This window comes from Sus scrofa, chromosome X, assembly GCF_000003025.6.
Source record: "Sus scrofa isolate TJ Tabasco breed Duroc chromosome X, Sscrofa11.1, whole genome shotgun sequence".
NCBI lineage: Eukaryota > Metazoa > Chordata > Mammalia > Artiodactyla > Suidae > Sus > Sus scrofa.
The window spans coordinates 41,504,506-41,526,790 of NC_010461.5; the positions used below are offsets into that span (position 1 = coordinate 41,504,506).

Sequence of the window (22,285 nt, forward strand, 5' to 3'; positions counted from 1 at the left end):
CATGCTCCGTACCAATACTTGCTTCTAGAATCTTGTATAAAACTGGACAAGTACATTTATTGAGTCACACTGAATAAGTCACTTTAAGCTAGTTTGTTAACAATTAAGATGATTAAATTATCTTTGTAAATACAAGCAAGTTTTTACCTATTGTACCTATGGGAGCCTGTTTCTGGTACGTGAATAGTATGAAATTTGTGTGAAACCATATATTCACAAAGAGTAGACAGTACAAGTAGATTTTAAAGTAATTTGGAAAAATCTAAATGGTCTTTTAGTGACTGTTTTTGAGATGTTGTCTAAAATTTTAAAACTAATGTTTTTGTTTCTCTTTTTTCTTCAGCTACTTTAACTATCCAGGCACACCATTTAAAAGATTATGTGCACTTTAGTTTAGAATACCTAAAGGGGGAAATGGGGAAATTTGAAAATTACATTGGAGGACTAGCTCAATAAATGTTTGAATAAAAGTTGTAGAGGGAGTTCCTTGGTGGCCTAACAGTTAAGGATTTGGAGTTGTCACTGCGGTGGCTTGGCTTCGATCCCTGGCCTCAGAAAAAAAGTCGTAGATGAAGATTCTGACACATACTGATTCTTGTCCCTCCAGGTTCTTCCATTTTCAGTAGCGTATTGCAGAAATCAGTTGGGGGTTAGAAACTAAGACCCAGGCATCAATTTGTGGAAGGATAGAGAAATATATTCCAATCTGGGTGTATTTCCAATTCCAGAAGTGTTTTTTTTTTTTTTCTTTTTATGGCAGCACCTGTGGCACATGGAGGTTCCCGGGCTAGGGGTCAAATCGGAGCTGTAGCTGCCGGCCTACGTCACAGCCATGGCAACACTGGCTCTGAGTCACATCTTTGACCTACGCTGCAGCTTGCGGCAACACTGGATCCTTAACCCACTGCATCCTCACGGAGACTACATTGGGTTCTTAACCCGCTGAGCCACTATGGGAACTCCTCAAATTTTAGAGACTTTTAAAGAAGCTGAAGTTGTCTTAAAAGTGAAACATCACTTGACATTGTAAATCAACTCTACTTGAGGTAAAGAAAGATTTCAAAAATAGAGATAAAAAAGCGAAGCATCAGAAAAAGAAAAGGGTCAAATCTGAAATATTCTTTTATATTATCCAGTATGCTGTATGTATGAGAATTTTCCCACCTGTTCCCAAAAAGTACTTTTACAGTTGACATGTTGGAACAGGATCCAGCAATGTCCACACCTGGTTTGGTTGCTATGTCCTTGAGTCTTTCTTTATCTCTAACAGTTTCCTCTCCCATTCCCCCTTATGCCTGCTATTTTTTTTTTGTCTTTTTGCCTTTTCTAGGGCTGCTTCCCATGGCATATGGAGGTTCCCAGGCTAGGGGTCGAATCGGAGCTGTAGCCGCCGGCCTACACCACAGCCACAGCAACGCAAGATCCGAGCCGTGTCTGAGATCTACATCACAGCTCACAGCAACGCCAGATCCTCAACCCACTGAGCGAGGCCAGGGATCAAACCCACAACCTCATGGTTCCTAGTTGGATTCGTTAACCACTGCACCACGACAGGAACTCCGCCTGCTATTTATTTATACAGGGTTTTTTTGCCCTGTTCCTTTTCTTACTATGTGGCAAAGCCAGTAAGCGTCAGAACCTATTATCTTAGCATTCAGAATTGTGCCTGACATCTAATAGACAGTGTTTGCGGAATACTGTTCCTCATGCTCAGGGTCTGTGCTTTGTTCCTGCAGGTCGATCCAAAGGACTTCATGTTCAGCGGCCTGAAGGACGAAACAGTAGGTCGCTTACCTGGGAAAGTGGCAGGACAACAGTTTCTCATTCAAGACTGTGAGAACTGTAACATCTACATTTTTGATCACTCTGCCACAGTCACTATCGATGACTGTACCAACTGTGTCATTTTTCTGGGACCCGTGAAAGGCAGCGTGTTCTTCCGGAATTGCAGAGATTGCAAGTGCGCCCTAGCCTGCCAGCAGTTTCGTGTGCGGGACTGTCGAAAGCTGGAGGTCTTTCTGTGCTGTGCCACTCAGCCCATCATCGAGTCTTCCACACATATCAAGTTCGGCTGTTTTCAGTGGTACTACCCTGAACTAGCGTTCCAGTTCAAAGATGCAGGGCTCAGTATCTTCAATAATACCTGGAGTAACATTCATGACTTTACACCTGTGTCAGGAGAGCTCAACTGGAGCCTTCTGCCGGAAGATGCTGTCGTGGAAGATCATGTGCCTCTGCCTACGACGGAAGAGCTCAAAGCTATCCGCCTTTCCACCGAAGCCAGTAAAAGTATCGTCCCAGTGTCCCGGGGCCAGAGGCAGAAGAACAGTGATGAATCCTGCTTAGTGGTATTATTTGCTGGTGACTACACTATTGCAAATGCCAGGAAGCTAATCGATGAGGTAAGGAGAGAGAGGAGAGAGAAACAGACATACACCTGCGTGGTAACACACCACTTTCTGGCGAGCTCCCATTCTTTTCTCATTGGCTATTAGGAATACAGGCAACCTACACAACATCGTAAAGGAACTACAACTTTACAAAAAGAAAGAAAAAGAAATACAGGCTATCCTTAAATTATAGTCCTCTGGCCCCCTACAGATTTATCTGTAAGCTGGTTGTAAGCAAAAATACTTTCCCAAAGAAGTTCTTTTTTTTTTTTCTTTTTTGGATGCCTCTTGGCATATGCAGCTCCCAGGCCCAGGGATCAGGTCCAAACTGAAGGGGCAACCTACGCCACACTAGTGGCCATGCCAGATCCTTAACCCACTGTGCAGGGCCGGGGATCGAACCTTCGGTCTCAGTGCTCCAGAGATGCCACCAATCCCATTGTGCCACAGCGAGAACTCCCCAAAGAAACTTTTTAAAAGTGTAATTTAATTCAGGAAGCATTTAGTAAGCAATCGTTATGTACAGGTTACTGTTATCCTATTTCATTGATCGTAGGATGCGTTTGGTTTTCCTCTGTTTTGCTTGTTGGAGATGCATCTTGCAATTGATGGCGGCTTAGAGCTGATGAAATCTAACATGGGCTGGGAGTGGAAATACATAGACAAAATTCTCTGCCCTCAAGGAACTTCTGCTCTATAATAAAAGATTTCTATAGGAGCTCACAAAAGTAGTACTGCAAAGTAAAGCATGACCTTTTATAATGATTTGGTAGGAAATCTATTTGGAGTTTTAATTGCTTAGACTGTGAACTGTGAGAGCACCCATCACATTACTTGCCTTAGCTTCCTTTGCCTGTTGCCGAAGAGAAAGTTGATGCGAAAGAATAAGTTGGGAGCTGAGACAGCAGAAGTAGGCTCAAGACCAGGGGCTTGTAGTGTGTTCAGGAGTAGAGAGGTCCTTGGGTTTCACTTGACAAATGAATGGGAACATGGAGGTGTGGGGCTCCAGAAGCAGCAGTTCCTGTGTTGGCGGGTGCTCCAGCGGGGAGGCAGCAGTGGGATGTATTAATTATCCATTCATCAAGCTTTCTTCAGGAAGTGTTGATTGGAATTTAAAAATAAAACTTTCAGAGTTCCCGTCATGGCTCCGCGGAAACGAATCTCTCTAGCATCCATGAGGACGCAGGTTTGCTCCCCGGCCTCTCTCTGGTTAAGGATCCGGTGTTGCCCTGAGCTGGGGTGAAGGTCGCAGACGCGGCTGGGATCCCACGTGGCTGTGGTGTAGGCCGGCAGCTGCAGCTCCGATCCAACCCCTAGCCTGGGAACCTCTGTATGCCGAGGGTGCGGCCCTCAAAAGACTAAATAAATAAATATCAACCTTCCAGAAACAGAGACGTGAATGGAAAACTCTTTTGGATGGATTTTTTCTTAAGTTGTAACACGTCTGTCAAAAGGAATGATTTTTAGAAAAGACTTAAAATGACCACTTCTCTGCAGCTTATACATTCTACCATGTTGAAAACCCATGTCTGAAATCTACAAAGTATATCCGAGGTCTAGTTTTCAAAGCAACAGATGCCAGGAGTTCCCGCTGTGGTGCAGTGGGTTAATGATCTGGTTCGTCTCTGTGGCGTTGCCGGTTTGCTCCCCAGCCCAGCACAGTGGGTTAAGGATCTAGCGTTGCTGCAGCTGGGAGGTAGGTTGCAGCCCCAGCTCGGATTTGATCTCTGGCCTAGGAACTTCCACATGCTGTGGGTGTGGCCGAAAAGGGGAAAAAACAAAAACAAAAACAAAAAACAAACTCCAAAGTATAATCTTAAGACTTTGATATTTTCTTTTTTGATTATGCCAATCTGATAAAAATGTACTGGTGCATCTGTGAGATATAGAAAGCGTTTTTGGAGTTCCCGTCGTGGCCCAGCAGTTAACAAACCTGACTAGCATCCATGAGGATGCGGGTTTGATCCCTGGCCTTGCTCAGTGGGTTAAGCATCTGGCGTTGCTGTGAGCTGTGGTGTAGGTCGCAGACATGGCTCAGATCCGGCGCTGCTGTGGCTGTGGTGTAGGCCGGTGGCTACAGCTTCGATTTGACCCCTAGCCTAGGAACCTCCATATGCCGCGGGTGCAGCCCTAGCAAAGACAAAAAGACGAAAGGAAAAAAAAAGGCTAAATAAATAAATTTAGGAAAAAAAACTGTTTCTGGCCTGTGAGCTATCTAATCACATGTTAATCCAACATCTGAGAGGTAAACATTTTCATTATACTGTATGGTGATCTTTTAAAAAAATCTACATGCAGTTTTCAAAAGAGGTAATTATTTCAGGTTAAACTCCTTCTGGATAGATAATGAGGAGTGGACATAAAAAATGTAGAGCATGTTTAAAGAAAACAAGCTATCAGAACCAACTGCCGTCATTCTTCATGAGTCATCAGATATTCTTAACCTTTTCACTTTTGCTATCTGATGTGAGAGATGGCAGTGTCGTGTGCACTTGAAAGCAATGGGACCGGGAGGAGTGATGTTCTTTAGATGTCCCTCTGGGTTACAAAATAATTTAAAACAATAAAAATCCAGTAAGAACAAAAACAATGATGACAATAGTTATGACAGCTAAGACTCATAGAATGTTTATGTCAGGCATGTTTATGGGATTTAAATGAATTAACTTAATTCAGAATAACCTGTGAAATGGGTGCCATTATGCCCCTTTATAGAGACAAGAAAAAGCCACAGAGAAGGTAAGTAACTTGCAAAAGGTCATTCACTGTTAAGTAGCAGAGCCATGATTTTTTTTTTTTTTTTTTTTTTTTTTTTGCTTTTTAAGGCCGTATCCATGGCATATGGAGGTTCCCAGGCTAGGGGTTGAATCAGAGCTGCAGCTGCTGGCCTACACCACACAGCCACAGCAACGCCAGGTCTGAGCCACATCTGCGACCTACACCACAGCTCATGGCAATGCCAGATCCTTAGCCCACTGAGCAAGGCCAGGGATCGAACCCACAACCTCATGGTTCCTAGTCGGATCCGTTTTCACTGTGCCACAACGGGAATGCCAAGCCATGATTTAAATACAGGCAGTTGAGCTTTGTAGGCCATGGTCTTAACCCTTAAGCATGATGCTACTATGCTGCCTCAGTGGTAAAGGAAACTTAATAAATGCCTGGTTGGAGCAGGAATGTGACCAAAAGTGTGTGGATGCAAGGCAGATACTACCCTCCAGCCTAGAAGGAAAAACCCTGGGACTTTTTGGCTAGAGTTATCCTATCTGATTCTGAAATCACAGAATTAAGAAAAGAGAACAGGGAGTTCGTGCTGTGGTGCATTGGGCTAAGAATCTAACTGCAGCAGCTCGGGTCACTGCAGAGGTGTGGGTTCCATCCCCGGCCAGGGTAGGTTGCAGCTGCAGCTTGGATTCAGTCCCTTGCCCAGGAACTTTCATATGCTGCAGGTGTGGCCGTTTAAAAAAAAAGGAGCAGGAAATGGTAAAAATTAAAAACCTTCTTTAAAAAAAGAAAGAGGAATTCCCATCGTGGCACAGCAGAAACAAATCTGACTAGGAACCTTGAGGTTGCGGGTTCCATCCTTGGCCTCGCTCAGTGGGCTAAGGATCTGGCATTGCCACTGCTGTGGTTTGGGTTACTGCTGTGGCGCAGGTTGATCTCTGGCCTGGGAACTTCCACATGCCGCAAGTGTAGCAACAACAATAACAAAAATCAGAAAAGATAACAAAAAGAAAAAAATGCCAAGTATATGAGAAGAGGGTATCACAACATGTTGAAAGACCAGTGAGTTACACGTTAAGAGATTATGTATTTTTTATTTTTTAATTTTTTTTGTCTTTTTAGGGCCACACCCCCAGCATATGGAGGTTCCCAGGCTAGGGGTCCAATTGGAGCTGTAGCCGCCAGCCTACACCACAGCCACAGCAATGTGGGATCCAAGCGGCATCTGCGACCTGCACCACAGCTCAGAGCAACGCCGGATCCTTAACCTGCCGAGCGAGGCCAGGGATCGAACCCGCATCCTTATGGATACTAGTTGGTTTTGTTAACCACTGGGTGATGACAGGAACTCCTGAGATTATGTATTTTTTTCAAAAATGAAGCTCGAGTTCCCTGGAAAATTTGTGTAGAAGCTAGTTAATTCTGAGATGAAAAAAAAAAAAAAAAAAAAAAGAACCACTCGAGTGGTTTCTGTTATAACACAAAATGTCTTAGAACAGCTTAGACTGGAACTGTGCTGCTAGCTTTGGTTTTGTTAAACCCTAGGAGTATCGCAGAATTTTGTTTCACACTGTTTTCATAAATTAAACATATCATAATGGTTTTCTGAGATAGGAAGTATGAAACTTTGAGAGGGCAGAAGTCCAGAAAAACTGGGTAAAGCAGAAAGCACATTCTGTAGGAGTCAAGAGAAGTTACTGGGCCTCGGTTTTCATACCTAAAAAATCAGATTTCTCCGGGCTCTTAACTCTATCACAGACATGCACGGGCTAAAGTAGATAAAAGCAGTTTGAATTGTTTGGAAGTATGGCATAATTTGAGCTGGGTAGTTACAACTATTTTCGAGTCTTTCAAAGTAGAGGAATTTTCATAAAAAAAGAGTCTCTTCACATATCTGCAGTGAAATATCAAAACAGATACACTCGTTTCAGAGCTCATTATTTGTTTCTAGGTAAAGGTATTTTGAATTAATCATCTTTTGTCAGTTTATGTGTCTGACTATAAAATGAGAGGTAATGAGCAGTCTAGAGAATTAGAAACAGATGTGGGATTGTTTCTGATATTTTAAGTAACTTTGCAGTCATCATCTGGCAGTGATGTTTATGTAATTTTCTGCTACTTTTTATGTATGTCTTTTTTTTTTTTTCTGAGGCAGCAAAAGGATTCGAGTTGGAATCCAGCTTGATCAAGTGGTATAGGATAATGTAGCCGTAGAATGAAATAGTAGCAACCATTAAAACTGATTTTATAGTAGAATAGCTGGGAAATGTTCATAACCGAGCAAGTGAAAATTTGTAAAATATTATGTAAAGCGTTTGATTTTTTTTAAGTAGCTAAATCTGGAAAGTATATGTATACTAAAATGTCTTCTTAGGAAGTGGATGAAGAGTAGGGTTTTCTTTTTTCTTTTTAAAAAATTTTTTATTAAAGTATCGTTGATTTACAATGTTCCTTCAGCTTCTATTGTACAGCCAAGTGACGCTGTCATACATATATGTACGTTCTTCCTTTTTTTTTCATACTATTTTTCATCATGTTCTCACCCAAGAGATAGGACATAGCTCCCTGTGCTGTACAGTAGGACCCCATTGCTTATCCATCATTCTAAATGGAATAGTTTGGAGTTCCCATTGTGGCGCAGTAGAAACGAGTCTGACCAGGAACCATGAGGTTTCGGGTGTGATCCTTGGCCTCGCTCAGTGGGTAGAGGATCTGGCATTGCCGTGAGCTGTGGTGTAGGTCACAGATGTGGCTTGGATCTGGCGTTTGCTGTGGCTCTGATGAAGGCCGGCGGCTGCAGCTCTGATTCAGCCCCTGGCCTGGGAACCTCCATATACCACAGGTGCAGCTCTAAAAAGCAAAAGCAAAAAAAAAAAAAAAAGGTAAGATTTTGCATCTACTAACCCCAAACTCCCTATCCATCCCACTCCCTCCCCCCTCCTCCACAAGTCTAGCAGAGTTTTCTTTTTCTTTCTCTTTTTTTTTTTTTTTTTTTTTTTTGTCTTTTCTAGGGCCGCACCCAAGGCCTATGGAGGTTTCCAGGCTAGGAGTCTAAGCGGAGCTGCAGCTGCTGGCCTACACCACAGCCACAGCAACACCAGATCCCTAACCCACTGAGCGAGGCCAGGGATCGAACATGTAACCTCATGGTTCCTCGTCGGATTCGTTTCTGCTGCGCCATGATGGGAACTCCCTAGCCGAATTTTCCTCTCTTATTTGCAGTTCTGTGGATTGTACACATAACATGTATCATTTCTGTGACGGGAAAAAGAAGACTGGAGGGTAAAAGGAAGTATACCTACGTGGCAGTGGCATCTTTGAGTAGTAGCACCTTGGTTGATATTTCTTTTTGGTTTTTTTTATTTTGCAAATGTTCTGTATTGAGCCTAATTGTTACTTTTATAACTAAAACCCCAATAGGCTTTAATGGGTCGAATGACTTTGCATTTTTAAAAACTACTTTCCTAATTATTTTAAAAATTAATGTGACCTCATTGTAGAGAGCTGTGGAAATAAAGATAGCAGTAAGTTTAAAAATCATCCTTAATGACTGGTGTTTTTAGGAATAAGTTTTAATTTATTTAATCTGTGATCAGAGTAATTGGGTTCAAATCACAGCTCTGTTACTTAACAGCTGTGTGACCACGGGTGGATTTCTTAAACCACTCTGTGCTTTAGTTTCTCACCTGTGAAAGGAGAGTAATAGGAGTTCCCATCGAGGCGCAACGGAAATGAATCCGACTAGGAACCATGAGGTCGTGAGTTCGATCCCTGGCCTTGCTCAGTGGGTTAAGGATCTGGCATTGCCGTGAGCTGTGGTGCAGGTTGCAGACTCGGCTCGGATCCCAAGTTGCTGTGGCTGTGGTGTAGGCCGGTGGCTGTAGCTCTGATTTGACCCCTGAGAACTTCCATGTGCCACAGGTGCAGCACTAAAAACCAAAAAAAAAGAAAAAGAAAGAAAGAAATGAGAGTAATAATTGTAATTGTACCTGGTGAAATGTGTTACACATGTAGAATGCATAAAACTGCCTGGCACATAGTACTCCATAAATATAATCTATCATTAGTGTGCTATACTATATAAATATGAATTATGCTTTTTAAAATTGACATTATTATATAAGCTTCACCTATTTATTATTTGTTACATTTGATGAACTGTAGTACTTTCTCATGTGAAGGTACCATAACTCATTTAACCATTCACTCCCTGGGCATTTGCAGTATCATCAAACCAAAGCCTCCATCCGTTTGTTTCAGCCTCCCCAATTTTTTTAATAACGTTTAAAATTTCGAGAACTAATTCACATTGGACTGTTAATCTCAACAGTGGGCACTGCAGTACCCATTCTTAACCAGAACCGCCTCCCCCCAATCTGGAATAAAGAATCTTCCGTATGGTGAAATCTTATTACAGCAAACACTCTGAATTAGAGTCATAACTAAAACAAAAATCAGTGCTCTGTTGCAGTTTATACAGAAAAATTGTTTATACAGAAAAAATTGTTGTTTTAGTCCCTGAAGGTCATTTTAAAACCTAAATGACATTTTATTTCCACAGATGGTGGGTAAAGGCTTTTTCCTAGTTCAGACCAAGGAGGTGTCAATGAAAGCTGAGGATGCTCAAAGGGTTTTTCGGGAAAAAGCACCTGACTTCCTTCCTCTTCTGAACAAAGGTACCTTCTGGATGACTGGTATATTTTTGTGATTATTCTCTTGACCTGCTGATTTGATTTACTCTTGCCTTTAATGTTTCTCATTTATGTTGTTTCCTATTGCTATTCAGAAATGTCAACATTTCACAGCATTCAAAAAGCCATATACAGCTAACTAGAAATTAGGTATTAGGGTTTTTTTCCCCCCTGTTCTATCATCTTAGTTCTTGGAAATCACATTTTATTACTATGTATTTTATTATTTTCAATTATTATTTTATTATTGTTGTATTAGTATACTTTAGTGAGTGACCATTTCCTTGTCCCGGCCCAGAGTTAGAAGGCACTGGATAAGGATTCTTTTTTTTTTAATTTTTTAAATTTTATTTATTTATTTATTTATTTGCCATTTCTTGGGCCCTCCCACGGCATATGGAGGTTCCCAGGCTAGGGGTCCAATCAGAGCTGTAGCCACCGGCCTACGCCACAGCCACAGCCACGCGGGATCCGAGCCGCGTCTGCAACCTACATCCCAGCACACGGCAACGCCAGATCCTTAACCCACTGAGCAAGGCCAGGGACCAAACCCACAACCTCATGGTTCCTAGTCAGATTTGCTAACCACTGAGCCATGACGGGAACTCCTGGATAAGGATTTTTCTGCCTTCAGTGTGCTTTGACCATCTTAGAAAAGAAATAAGAAATATATACTATTCTGTGTATTGAATACAGTTGATTAACTCCCCGTGCATCATCAGAATTATTTTCTCCCATGGATGCATGCCAGCAGTAAATTTCAGATACTGGAAATAAGTCTGCAAACAGAGTTTGTGTGCCCTCCTAAAGTATGGCTGTTTGCCTCCATGTATTTGAAGGTGTACTGATCTACAAGGCAGTACTTGTTCATCTGTCAGAGCACGGATGTTGTTTGCTCAAGGCTCATCAGGCTTTTCCTGACTGGTCTGAGCAAATATGTATAGTAATATGTAATGCTGATTGGTTATAGCCTAGAAAAAGGGTACATCTGCATGGACATGGTCTTTATGTATAAATGAGTTGTGATACATTGCAAAAACCTGTATGAGAATATTGGAGGACTGTTAGGATAATTTTAATACTAATGCTGGGTGTGTGATTTGGCCTTAAGTCTTTTTTTTTCCTCTTTTTTTTTTTTTTTTTTTTTTTTTTTAGGTCTGCACCTGCGGCATATGGATGTTGGAGGTTCCCAGGCTAGAGGTCGAATTGGAGCTACAGCTGCTGGCCTACACCACAGCCACAACAACGCCAGATCTGAGCCGCATCTGCGACCTACACCCCAGCTCACAGCAACGCTGGATCCTTAGCCCACTGATCGAGGCCAGGGATCAAACCCACATCGTCACAGTTCCTAGTCAGGTCGTTAACCACTGAGCCACGAAGGGAACTCCCGGTCTTAAGTCTTAATACAGTATTTTATAAGCCTTGGTGGCTTTATTCTAACAGTACTAAGGACCGCCTACAACCAGCACATGAATCTATCCTAGATTATATACAGAAAATTATGACCTGGCTCCTTTGATGCAGCCATTCTGATATGGGAACATTCTGATGGAACCTTGAAAACAAATCTTTAAACTCTTAGCAGCTTTCAGAAATTCAGTCAAGGACCAAGTGTAATAGCATCCTGAAGATTAAGAAAGAAGGGAGCATCTGAGTAGGCCTAAACTCGTGATTTATGTACTCATGATAAGGTCAGTGAAGTGGTTTCATAGAATTGCTCCACCCCAACCATCGTATGTGTTTCAGTGACACAGCATTCCACATGGAAGAAGTAAAATGTTCTGCTTCTGCAGAAAAAAGTAGCACTGAAACCAGTGAGCAGATATTATAGGAGTTACAGCAAATAAATGTCATTTAAACAGCTTTCAGAACCAGAGATGCCCAGAGGAAGTAGCCAAAGACAAAGAAGGTCATGTCAAAAAGTCATAGGAGCTAGCTTGAAAGAGTCTCCACTGGTCAAATTTGGGACAATTTGAGCTTCAAAAAGAATAATGAAGAGAACTGATTTAACAACAGCAGAAACCCATGCACCCATAGTGATAACCAAAAAGAAGGGAGAGGAAATTGGCACTAAACCATGGCCCAGCATGCCCTGTAAGCTTGGAATCTACCTAACTTTGGGGTCTACATAGATATCACATGTGACTGCTAGGCACACCCATGGTCTAGAAGCTTCCTATCCTCTAGTAAAAGAAACACTGTTCCATTAGCTTGAAATGACCAGTTCTCCAGGACCCCAAATTGGTAATAATCAGTTTCTCATCTCAGTAATCACAAATCTGTTTGAAATTTGTTTTTCTAATCTGTGAAATATCTTCATGAAACTTATCAGCCCATGCTTTTTATCTAATTTGAAAAATCAACACTATTTAATGTATTCAGTTAATAAATGTGTATTAAGCACCAAAAAAGGGGGGGGGCGGAGGGAGAGGGAATAAAGAAAAGCTCTCGGGAGTTCCCGTTGTGGCTCAGTGGGTTAAGAACTCAACATAGTCTCTGTGAGAATGTGGATTCACTCCCTGGCCTCACTCAGTAGGTTAAGGATCTAGTGTTGCCGCAAGCTGCACCAGAGGTCCCAGATGTGGCTCAGATCTGGCGTTGCTGTGGCTGTGGTGTAGGCCAGCATCTGCAGCTCCAATTCGACCCCAGCCCGGGAACTTGGATATGCTGCAGATGCAGCCATAAAAAGACCAAAAAAAAAAAAAAAAAAAAAGGAAGAAAGAAAAAAGGAAAGAAAAGCTCTTTACAGACTACTATGAGCTAATAAACATAGAGAGAATGATAGACTTTAGAAATCACCATTTTCCAACCCCTGATGTAATAATTAATTCAGACAGAGTTTATCAGTGGATGCTAAAATTCCTGGGGTAAGAGCTGCGCGGTGGCACAGTGGGTTAAAGATCCGCCCGCAGCAGCTCGGGTCACTGCAGAGACCTGAGTTCCATGCCTGGCCCGGGAACTTCCAGGGCCATGAAAAAAAAGTTGATAAGAAGCAGGATATTTATACAATCTAACTGAGATGGGAAAGTGCACCTTTACAGCAGAGATTTGGTGATTATCACATTAACCCAGTGATCAAACTTAGCATCGCTGAGGGCAGGGCAGCCTGACATTGTATGTCTCCTGCTGTGATGCAATAAGAAATAACACATCATCGGCTATGAAGGACTCTTTCCAAAAATATTTTACCTAAATCTAACCAAGTCAAGGAAATCTGGAAACACGTTAACCGACACCTTGAGGAAACAGACAAGCAAAAAGAGAAGACCTTCTACAAGATGACTGACTAGGACACTTCAGACAATGTCCTGGAGAACAAAAGCAATGGGGGACAGTTTGGGATTAAAAGAAATCTAACCAGTACATGGAAGGAATGAAACTTCATTGGATTTTGGATTAGGGTAGGGTGAGCAATAACGCTGTAAAATGCATTTTGGGGACAACTTGGGAAGTTTGAAGATGATATCATGGAATTATTATTGTATCCTGCAGTATAATAATGGTATTACGGTTATATAGGAGATGCATGTTGCATTGTCATGATGCCTGCTATTTTCAAATGGCTCAGCAAAACAAAAACGAAGTAGGTTTGTCTGTGTGTGCATGTGTGTGTATGTGTATAGTGTGTGGCAGAGCAAATGTGGCCAAAGGTTAACATTTGATGGGTGTAGGTTAACACATCCGAACAAATCCTTGAGTTCTCCTTGTGGCTTGGCGGGTTACGAACCCAACCAGTCCCTGGTCCCGCTCAGTGGGTTAAGAATCCGGCCGTTGCCATGAGCTGTGGTGTAGGTCACAGACGTGGCTCGGGTCCCACGTTGCTGTGGCTGTGACAAAGGCCGGCAGCTCAGCTCAGAATCAACTCCTAGCCTGGGAACCTCCATATGCCACAGGGGCGGCCCTAAAAAAAAAAAAAAAAAGTTTAAAAAAAAAATCCAAGCAAAGGGATGTTTGTTATTCTTTCGATTTTTATATACTGTTTGGAATTTTTCCAAATAAAAGTTGGGGACAAATTTTAAGCTGCCCAATAGCACCCTGAGTGATGTGGCGTTATGAGTAGGCTGTCTGTGGAGATATTCCAGCAGGTGTTAGATGGATTGGGTCCTTATCTAAAAGTGGCCATCAGTCATTCTAAGGAGTTTCTCAAGCACAGCACCATTGATATTTTAGATAATTCTTCATTGTAGCGGGCTGTCCTCTACATTGTAGGATGTTTAGCAGCATCCCTGGCCTCTATGGACTGAGTGCCAATAGCATACTGCCCCAGCTATAGCAACCAAAAATGTTTGCAGACATTGCCAAATAGACATTGCCAAATGCCCCTTTGGTGGGGGGACAAAACTGCTCCCAGTTGCACACCGCTGTTCTTGGGCTTGGGCGGGGGTCGAGGGGAGTATGGACTTATGCTTTTGAACATTCATTTTGATTTCAAATAGTTTATACTTTAGAGTCTCTAAATTTTCCTCTTCAGTTCAAGTAGTCATATTACTTCCTTTCAGAGAATGAAGCTCTTTGACAGAATTCACTGTTTCCATCTAGAGACTCTCCAAATCTGACTTGAGTCTCAGAACCGTCTGGGGTGCTTTTAAAGATTGCAATTTCCAACCCCTACTCCAGAAATACTGATTCGAGTATCTCTGAGATTAACCCTTGGAATCTGCATTTTTTAAAAGCTCCCTAGATGGTTCTGCTGATTAGGTCGACTTGGGCTCTTTTGTTGTAGAGAGTCATTCATTAATTTAGTCTATAAACATAGCAGATGAGTTCTGAGAAGTAGTAAAGGAGGAATTAGATAATATAGGGCCTTGTAGGCCATTCTACAGACTTTGGTTTCTAGTCTGCATGAGATGAGAAGCTACTAGACATTTTTATTTTTATTTTTTTTAATTAAACTCTTTATATTGGAATAATTTTAGATTTGCAGAAAACTTGCAAAGTCCGTACAGAGTTTTGAAACCCACGTTCCCCTCATGTTAACATAAGTATGGCACCTTTGTTGAAACTAAGAAATTTACATTGGTAAAATACTATTTACTTGAGCTGTAAACTTTATTCAAATTTCCACCAGGTTTTTTTTTTTTTTTCATTCATGTTCTTTTTCTGTTCCAGAACTCAATCCAAGATCCCACATTGCATTTAGTCATTGTGTCTCTTTAATCTCTTCTTGTCTGTGACAGTTCCTTAGTCTTTCCTTGTTTTTCCTAACTATGAAATATTTGAACAGTACTGGTACGTTACTCTGTAGACTGTCCCTCTATTTGTGGGTGTTGTTTTCTCTGGTTAGACTAAGGTTTTGGAGAAGAGGTCATATCACATCACATCGCAGGGCACATGACAGCAACATGACTCAATGCTGGTGATGTTGACCTTAGAGACCTGGCTCAGGTGCTATCGGCCAGGTTTCTTGCAGTTCCTGTTTTCCTCTTTCTATACTCTTTGGAAGTTCTCTCTACATTCTTTGGAAGTTGAGTCACTAAGACCAGTGTCCATACTCAAGGAGAGGAGAATTATACTCCACCTCCTAGAGAGGGGAGTATCTACATACATTATTTGGAATTCTGTAAGAAAGATTTGTCCCTTCTCTCTCATTTATTTATTCAGTCATTTATGTCTATCAGTAGGGACTCAGAGATATATTTTTATTCTTTGGCTTATAGTCCAATACTATCCAGTTGTTCCACTTTTAGCCTTTGGGAGCTCTTTAGGTTAGTTGCTCTCTTTCTTCTACATGCCTCTTATTTCCTTTTTTTTGCATGATTATGTTGGCTAGGATGTCCACTACGATGTTGTGTAGAATAGTAAGAAGAGAACATTCTCGTCCTCTTACTGATCTCAGGGTGAAAGTGTTCAGTCTCACCCTTAAGAATGATGTCAGTGGTAAATTTTTCATACATACCTTTTATTAGACTACGGGAGTTTCATTCTATTCCTAGTTTGTTGAGTTTTTATCACACGTGGATGACGAATTTTGTTGAAAACTTTTTCTGCATGTATTGCGTTATCATGCGTTCTTAATGATTGAGTCATTGAAGCAGGTGAATTAATTTTGTTCATTTGAATGTTGAACCAGCCTTGTACTCCTGAGATGTACCCCCTTGATCATGGTGTTTTATCCCTTTAATATATCACTGGGTTCCATTTGCTAATATTTTATTGAGGATTTTTACATCTTTGTTCATGAGGCACATGGGTCTCTGATTTTCTTTTCTTGTAATATCTTTGGCTTTGATGTTAAGGTTATGCTGGCCTCCTTAAGTGTCTAGTAGAAATCACCAATCAAACCATCTGGACCTAAAGACTTGGGGAAAATATTTAGCTATAAATTTTATTTGTTTGTTTGTTTATTATTTATAGAACTCCTCAGGGTATATTTTCCTTCTTAGGTGTATTTGGGTAAGTTTTGGTCTTTCAGGGAATTGTTTCATTTCAGTTATCAAATTTATAGGTATAGAGTTTATAGTATTTCCTTATTCTTATGTATGTGGAACCACTAGAGATGTCCCTTTTATCCTCCTCCTGTTGGTAATTTGAGGCCTCTCCCATCAGCCTAGATAGGGGTTTATCACTTTATTGATCATTTTAAAGAAGCAGCTTTTTGTTTTACTGATTTTCTCTATTCAGTTTCATTGGTTTCTGCTCTAATGTTTATTTCCTTCCTTTCACTTGCTTTAGGGTTTAATTTGCTCTTCTTTCTCTAGTTTCTTCAAGTTTAACCTTAGGTTACTGATTTTAGATATTCCTTTTTTTTTTCTTTTTGTCTTTTTGCCTCTTCTAGGGCCACTCCCGTGGCATGTGGAGGTTCCCAGGCTAGGGGTCGAATCGGAGCTATAGCCGCTGGCCTACACCACAGCCACAGCAACTCGGGATCCGAGCCACATCTGTGACCTACACCACACTCACGGCAACACCGGATCCTTAACCCACTGAGCGAGGCCAGGGATCAAACCGGAAACCTCACGGTCCCTAGTTGGATTCATTAACCACTGAGCCACAGTGGGAACTCCGAGATATTCCTTCTTTTCTCTCTCTCTCTCTCTTTTTTTTTTTTTTTTTCCGGCCACACCCGCAGCATGCGAAGTTCCCAGGTCAGGGACCAAACCCATGCCACAGCAATGACCTGAGCCACTGAAATGACAACACTGGATCCTTAACCTGCTGAGCCACAAGAGAACTCCAACTTTCTTACTTTTCTAAAAGAGTGGTTCTCATTATTCATGCTAGTTCTGTTTCATAAAGTTGCTATGAATGCTGAATCCGTAAGTACGGAACTGCTACTCCTAGGAGAAATGCAGAGCCAGGATCCACAAGTCTTTGGTCACACACAACATTTGTATCAACCAATCAATACATAACCTTATTGTATGCATGTGTCTGTTTAAAGACACCTCATTTAGTAGATGTTCATTAACATTGAACTCACAGCCAACAGCATTATACCTTCTGCCTGAATGACGCTTATCTAACAGATATTTTCTCTGTAAGGCACATCGCAGCTTTCCTAAGCTTAGGAACATCAGACCATACTTGAGCATTTCATTTGGAGGACATTTTAAGCACCAATGTCCCCAACGAAAAGCACAAAAATGTGAAAAATGTGGCATGAAATGGACTGTGAAAAGGACATTTGGTTACAGAATCAGTGCTGAAACAAGAAGGCAGAGCATCACTTAGTTCAACTTTACCTGGGAACATGCAATGTCAGGCAATTCATATTTTTTGCCACCTTGTGTGTGTCCATGAATGACCATGAAAAGACTGCAAGCATTGATTTGGGGTAACACATTTTGCCTAGTGGGTAAAACAAAGTTTACCAAGTAAGCAGTTAGCAAAGAAGGAATCCACTGATGATGAGGAATGGCTGTGTGTGTGTTTTGTGTTAGAAATTTTCCTTTAAGTGTTGCTTTAGCTGCGTCCTGCCAATTTTAATATGACGTATTTTGATTTAATTCAGGATTTAGCAAACTATGGCCTACCGTATGTTTTGTAAATGAACTTTTATTGGAGCACAGCCACATTCATTGTTTCATCTGTTATGTTTTGCTGCTCTTGCGCTGTAGCAGTAAAGATGATTAGCTGTGACAGATACTGTATGGTTCACTAAGCCTAAAATATTTCCCATCTGGCCCTTTACGGAAAAAAAGTAGGCTGACCCCTGATGCAGTTCGGAATATTTTTTAATTTCCCTGGAGGCATTTCACTTGATCTGTGGACTATTTAGAAATATGATGTTTGGAGTTCCCACTGTGGCACCATGGGACTGACAGCATCTCTCTAGTGCCAGGATGCAGGTTCGATCCCCAGCCTGGCACAGTGAGTTAAAGGATCTGGCATTGCCACAGCCACGGTGTGGCTCAGTTCTGATCCCTGGCCTGGGAACTCCATATGTGGGGGTGGGGGCAAAATGAAAAGAAAGAAAAAAGAAATATAATGTTTAATTTCCAAACGTTTGGGCAATGGTCCAGATATATTTCTGTTACCGATTTCTAGATTAATGTTGTTATGGTCTGAAAACTCACATTGTATGATTTCTTTACTAAGTTAAGGTTTGTTTTGTGGAACATAATATAGTCTATTTTGGTGAATAGTCTGTGTGCAGGGAAAAGAATGTGTAATCTGCTTTTGTTTGGTGAAATGTTCTATAAATGTCCCCTAGGTCAGTTTCATTGATAATGCTATTCAGGTCATCTATGTCCTTACTAATGTTCTGCCTATGTGTTCTATGAATTAAAGAGAGAAGCATGTCAAAGTCTTCAACTATAACTGTGGATTTATTTCTCTTTTCAGATCCTATCAGATTTTGCCTTAGGAATTTTGAAACATTTGTTAGGTGCATACACATTTAGGATTATGTCTTCTTGAAAAATCTTTTATCATTACATAATGTCCCTCTTTGTCGCTGATAATCTTCCTTGTTCTGAAATCCGCTTTGTCTGAAATACAGCTACTCACTCCAGCTTTCATTTAGTTGTTAGTGTTTCATCATATATCTTTATCCCTTTTCTTTTAACTTATCAAAGTCTGTGTATCTAAGGTGAAGTTTCTGTAGACAGCATATAGTTGGTTCTTGCCTTTCAGTCCAATCTGATAGTCTCTGACTTTTAACTGGTGTGTCTGCACCATTCATATTGAAAGAGATTGATATATTTGGATCAGCATCGACCATCCTGCTAGCTGCTTTCTATTCCATTTGCTCCTTGTTTCTTGTTACCTCTTTTGCTGTTTAATTGGGTATTTTTTTAACGATTCCATTTTTTTCTCCTCTGTTGCCTCTTTTCCTAAATCTTATTTAATGGTCACCTTTGGTTTTTACAGTATACATATTTAAATCATTTGAGGCTACCTTATTCTAATATTATACCCTACCACCTATAGTATGTAAGGACCTAATTTATATCCTCAAATCTTCCTTCTCATCCTTATGTCATTGTTATATATTTTACTGTTACATATGCTATAAACATCTAATTCATTGTTCACGTTGTTACTCTAAACCGTCAGTTATTTTTAGAAAAATTAAAAATAGGAAAAATACAGACATATTTTACTGGAGGTTTTAGAGCCTAGGAATGCCACGGTCCCTTTAAAATGTAACTTTTATCATTCTGGTTACTCTAAGGGAGAAGCAGAGAGACCAGCTGGGAGTCTGTTGCTCTAATCTAATTGAGACATGTCTTGTTCCAAGGTCATGTGAAATAACACAGAGGAGTTCGTTAGACAGAACATCCAGAAGCCTTTTTTGTTTACTTCACAATCTCACAATTTTTCACGACAGTTCAAATTTTAGATTTAAAGCTACCGCGAACTATTTGATAAGACGGTCACATTAAAACACTAAAAACGGGGCCAGTGATCTTGGTGACCTCATGGTTCAGTTTGAAATAACCACCGTAATTGCGGTCACCATCAGATAGACAGAACTACTTAAAAAGTACACTGTCAGTGTTGTAGGTTTTTAAATTTAGGATAATTCACACATGTTAATCAAAACTCATGCCCTTATCCATCTTTATTGTTGATTTTTTTTTTCCCCTTTTCGGCCACACCCTGGCATAGGGAAGTTCCCAGGCCAGGGATACAATCTGAGCCAGATCTGTGACCTACATCACAGCTGCGGCAATGCTGGATCCTTAACCCACTGTGCCAGCCTGGGGATCGAACCAGCAGTGCCACAGAGACCAGCCAGATCATTAACCCACTGTGCCACAGCAGGAACTCCTGTTGATATTTCTTTGTTGACAAATTAAATTACTTATTGGAAGTTCCTCATATTTTGTTCAAAGTATATCAACCAAGTGATATACTTGGAAATTCTATCAAAAGTGTATTTCTAAGTTCTAGATTATATTGTCTTTAGAGAATACAGAAACTTTTAGTAATAAATGTCTGATTTTAAAAATATATCTATTGGGTGCAACCACTGTGGAAAACAGTATGGAGATTCCTCAGCAAACTAAAAATAGAACTACCATTTGATCCAGCAATCCCACTCCTGGGCATCTACCCAGAGAAAACCATGACTCGCAACCACACATGTATGCTGATGTTCATTGCAGCACTATTTGCAATAGCCAAGACATGGAAACAACCTAAATGTCCATCAACAGAGGAGTGGATCAAGAAGCTGTGGTACATATACACAATGGAATGTTACTCAGCCATTAAAATGAACAAAATACCAGCATTCTTAGCAACATGGATGGACCTAGAAATGATCATGCTAAGTGAAGTCAGCCATACAATGAGACATCAACATCAAATGCTTTCACTGACATGTGGAATCTGAAAAAAGGACAGACTGAATTTCTTTGCAGAACAGATGCTGACTCACATACATTGAAAAACTTATGGTCTCCGGAGGAGACAGTTTGGGGGGTGGGGGGATGTGCTTGGGTTATGGGATGGAAATCCTCTGAAATTGGATTGTTATGATCATTATATAACCACAGTGTGAAAAACAAATATTAAACCACCTAAAGTTGGTGACTTCAGGTGCGAAAAAAAAAAAAAAATATATATATATATATATATATATATATATATATATATATCTGTTGGAGTTCCTGTCGTGGCTCAGTGGTTAATGAATCCGACTAGGAACGACGAGGTTGCGGGTTCGGTCCCTGGCCTTGCTCAGTGGGTTAAGGATCCGACGTTGCTGTGAACTGTGGTGTAGGTCGCAGATGTGGCTTGGGTCTCACGTTGCTGTGGCCCTGGCGTAGGCCGGTGGCTATAGCTCCAATTAGACCCCTAGCCTGGGAACCTCCATGTGCTGTGGGTGCAGCTCTAAAAAAGACAAAAATATATATATATATAGTATTCTTTTTAGTGACCCTGAATAGAAGTAAATTCCATTCTACCTTAATTCAAACTTTCCATCTGCTCTCTGCAAAACTGGAAATCCTACATTCTCAACTTTTTAGATCAATATTTATTTGGTTTAAAATGCTTTTTAAACTTTTTTGAAAATTTCCAAATGTACTGTGTCTTCTCAGAAGTAGAATACCATCACCTCATGTGTACCCATGCCCCAGTTTATCAACTTTTGCCATACTTTAAAAAATAATCTATACTCTCTGTTTTTGCTGAAATATGTTAATCAAATTTTGCCATTTCATCCCAAATACTTCAGTATGTGTCTTAAACAAAACAAAATTAAAAACGAATGTTTTTCTTTTTTAATAACGGTTTTATCGAGATATATTTTAGGAGTTCCTGCTATGGCGTAGTGGCTTAAGGATCCAACTGCAGTGGCTAAGGTCACTGCAGAGGTGCAGGTTCGATCCCCAGCCTGTGGCAGTGGGTTAAAGGATCTGGCATGGCCACAGCTGTGGCTCAGATTCAATCCCTGGCCTAGGAACTTCCATATGCTGCAGGTGTGGCCAAAAAAAAAATTTTTTTTAAAGATATATACCATAACAATTTGACAGCTACACAAATATTTTCTCAAGTGAAATATATTACCATGTCTAACATGATTAACAATTTCTCAGCATCATCTACTAACCATTCCATATTCAAATTTCCCTAATTGTCTAAAAATATTTTTTATGTATTTTTACAGTTAATTTGATACAGATGTAAAATTGGCCTACTCACTCACTGTATGTGGTGGTTTTGTATCTTATATCACTCTTAGCTCTTAACCAGAAACAGGAGTTCCCTCGCCCAGAAACAGGAGTTTTATGCCTTTGTTTCGTAAAAGAAACCTAGTCCATTGTCCTCTAATTTGCAGAGGTTTGTTTAATTTGTTCCTCTTGTAGATGTTAAATCAAAGTCTTGTGGTTTTTTGTGGGGGGGGGTGGCAAGAATATTACAATATTAATATTGTTTCCTATTAATGAGAAGGTGCGAAATGTTTAATTGTTGTACTGTTAGGCTCAGGTGGTAACAGTCTTTTTATTGTAGTTTCCTGTCAGTCTTTCTTGTGAATTGCCTGATCCAATTATTTTATTAGGAATTTCAGGAGTTCCTATTGTG

The 22,285-nt window shown here is 40.7% G+C and overlaps 1 protein-coding gene and 1 long non-coding RNA gene across 3 annotated transcripts in view; one reads left to right on the forward strand and one right to left on the reverse strand.

The window, feature by feature from the left end:
* Positions 1-22,285, forward strand: part of RP2 (RP2, ARL3 GTPase activating protein) — a 45,945-nt gene that overhangs the window by 15,640 nt on the left and 8,020 nt on the right. The window contains exons 2-3 of the mRNA XM_003360282.4: positions 1,737-2,402; positions 9,676-9,790. Coding sequence (XP_003360330.1) covers positions 1,737-2,402; positions 9,676-9,790 — 781 coding nt within the window. The remainder of the gene's footprint in view (positions 1-1,736; positions 2,403-9,675; positions 9,791-22,285) is intronic.
* The window catches only part of LOC106506955, an 84,229-nt gene that overhangs the window by 8,985 nt on the left and 52,959 nt on the right, over positions 1-22,285 (reverse strand). The gene's annotated exons all lie outside the window — the stretch shown is intronic.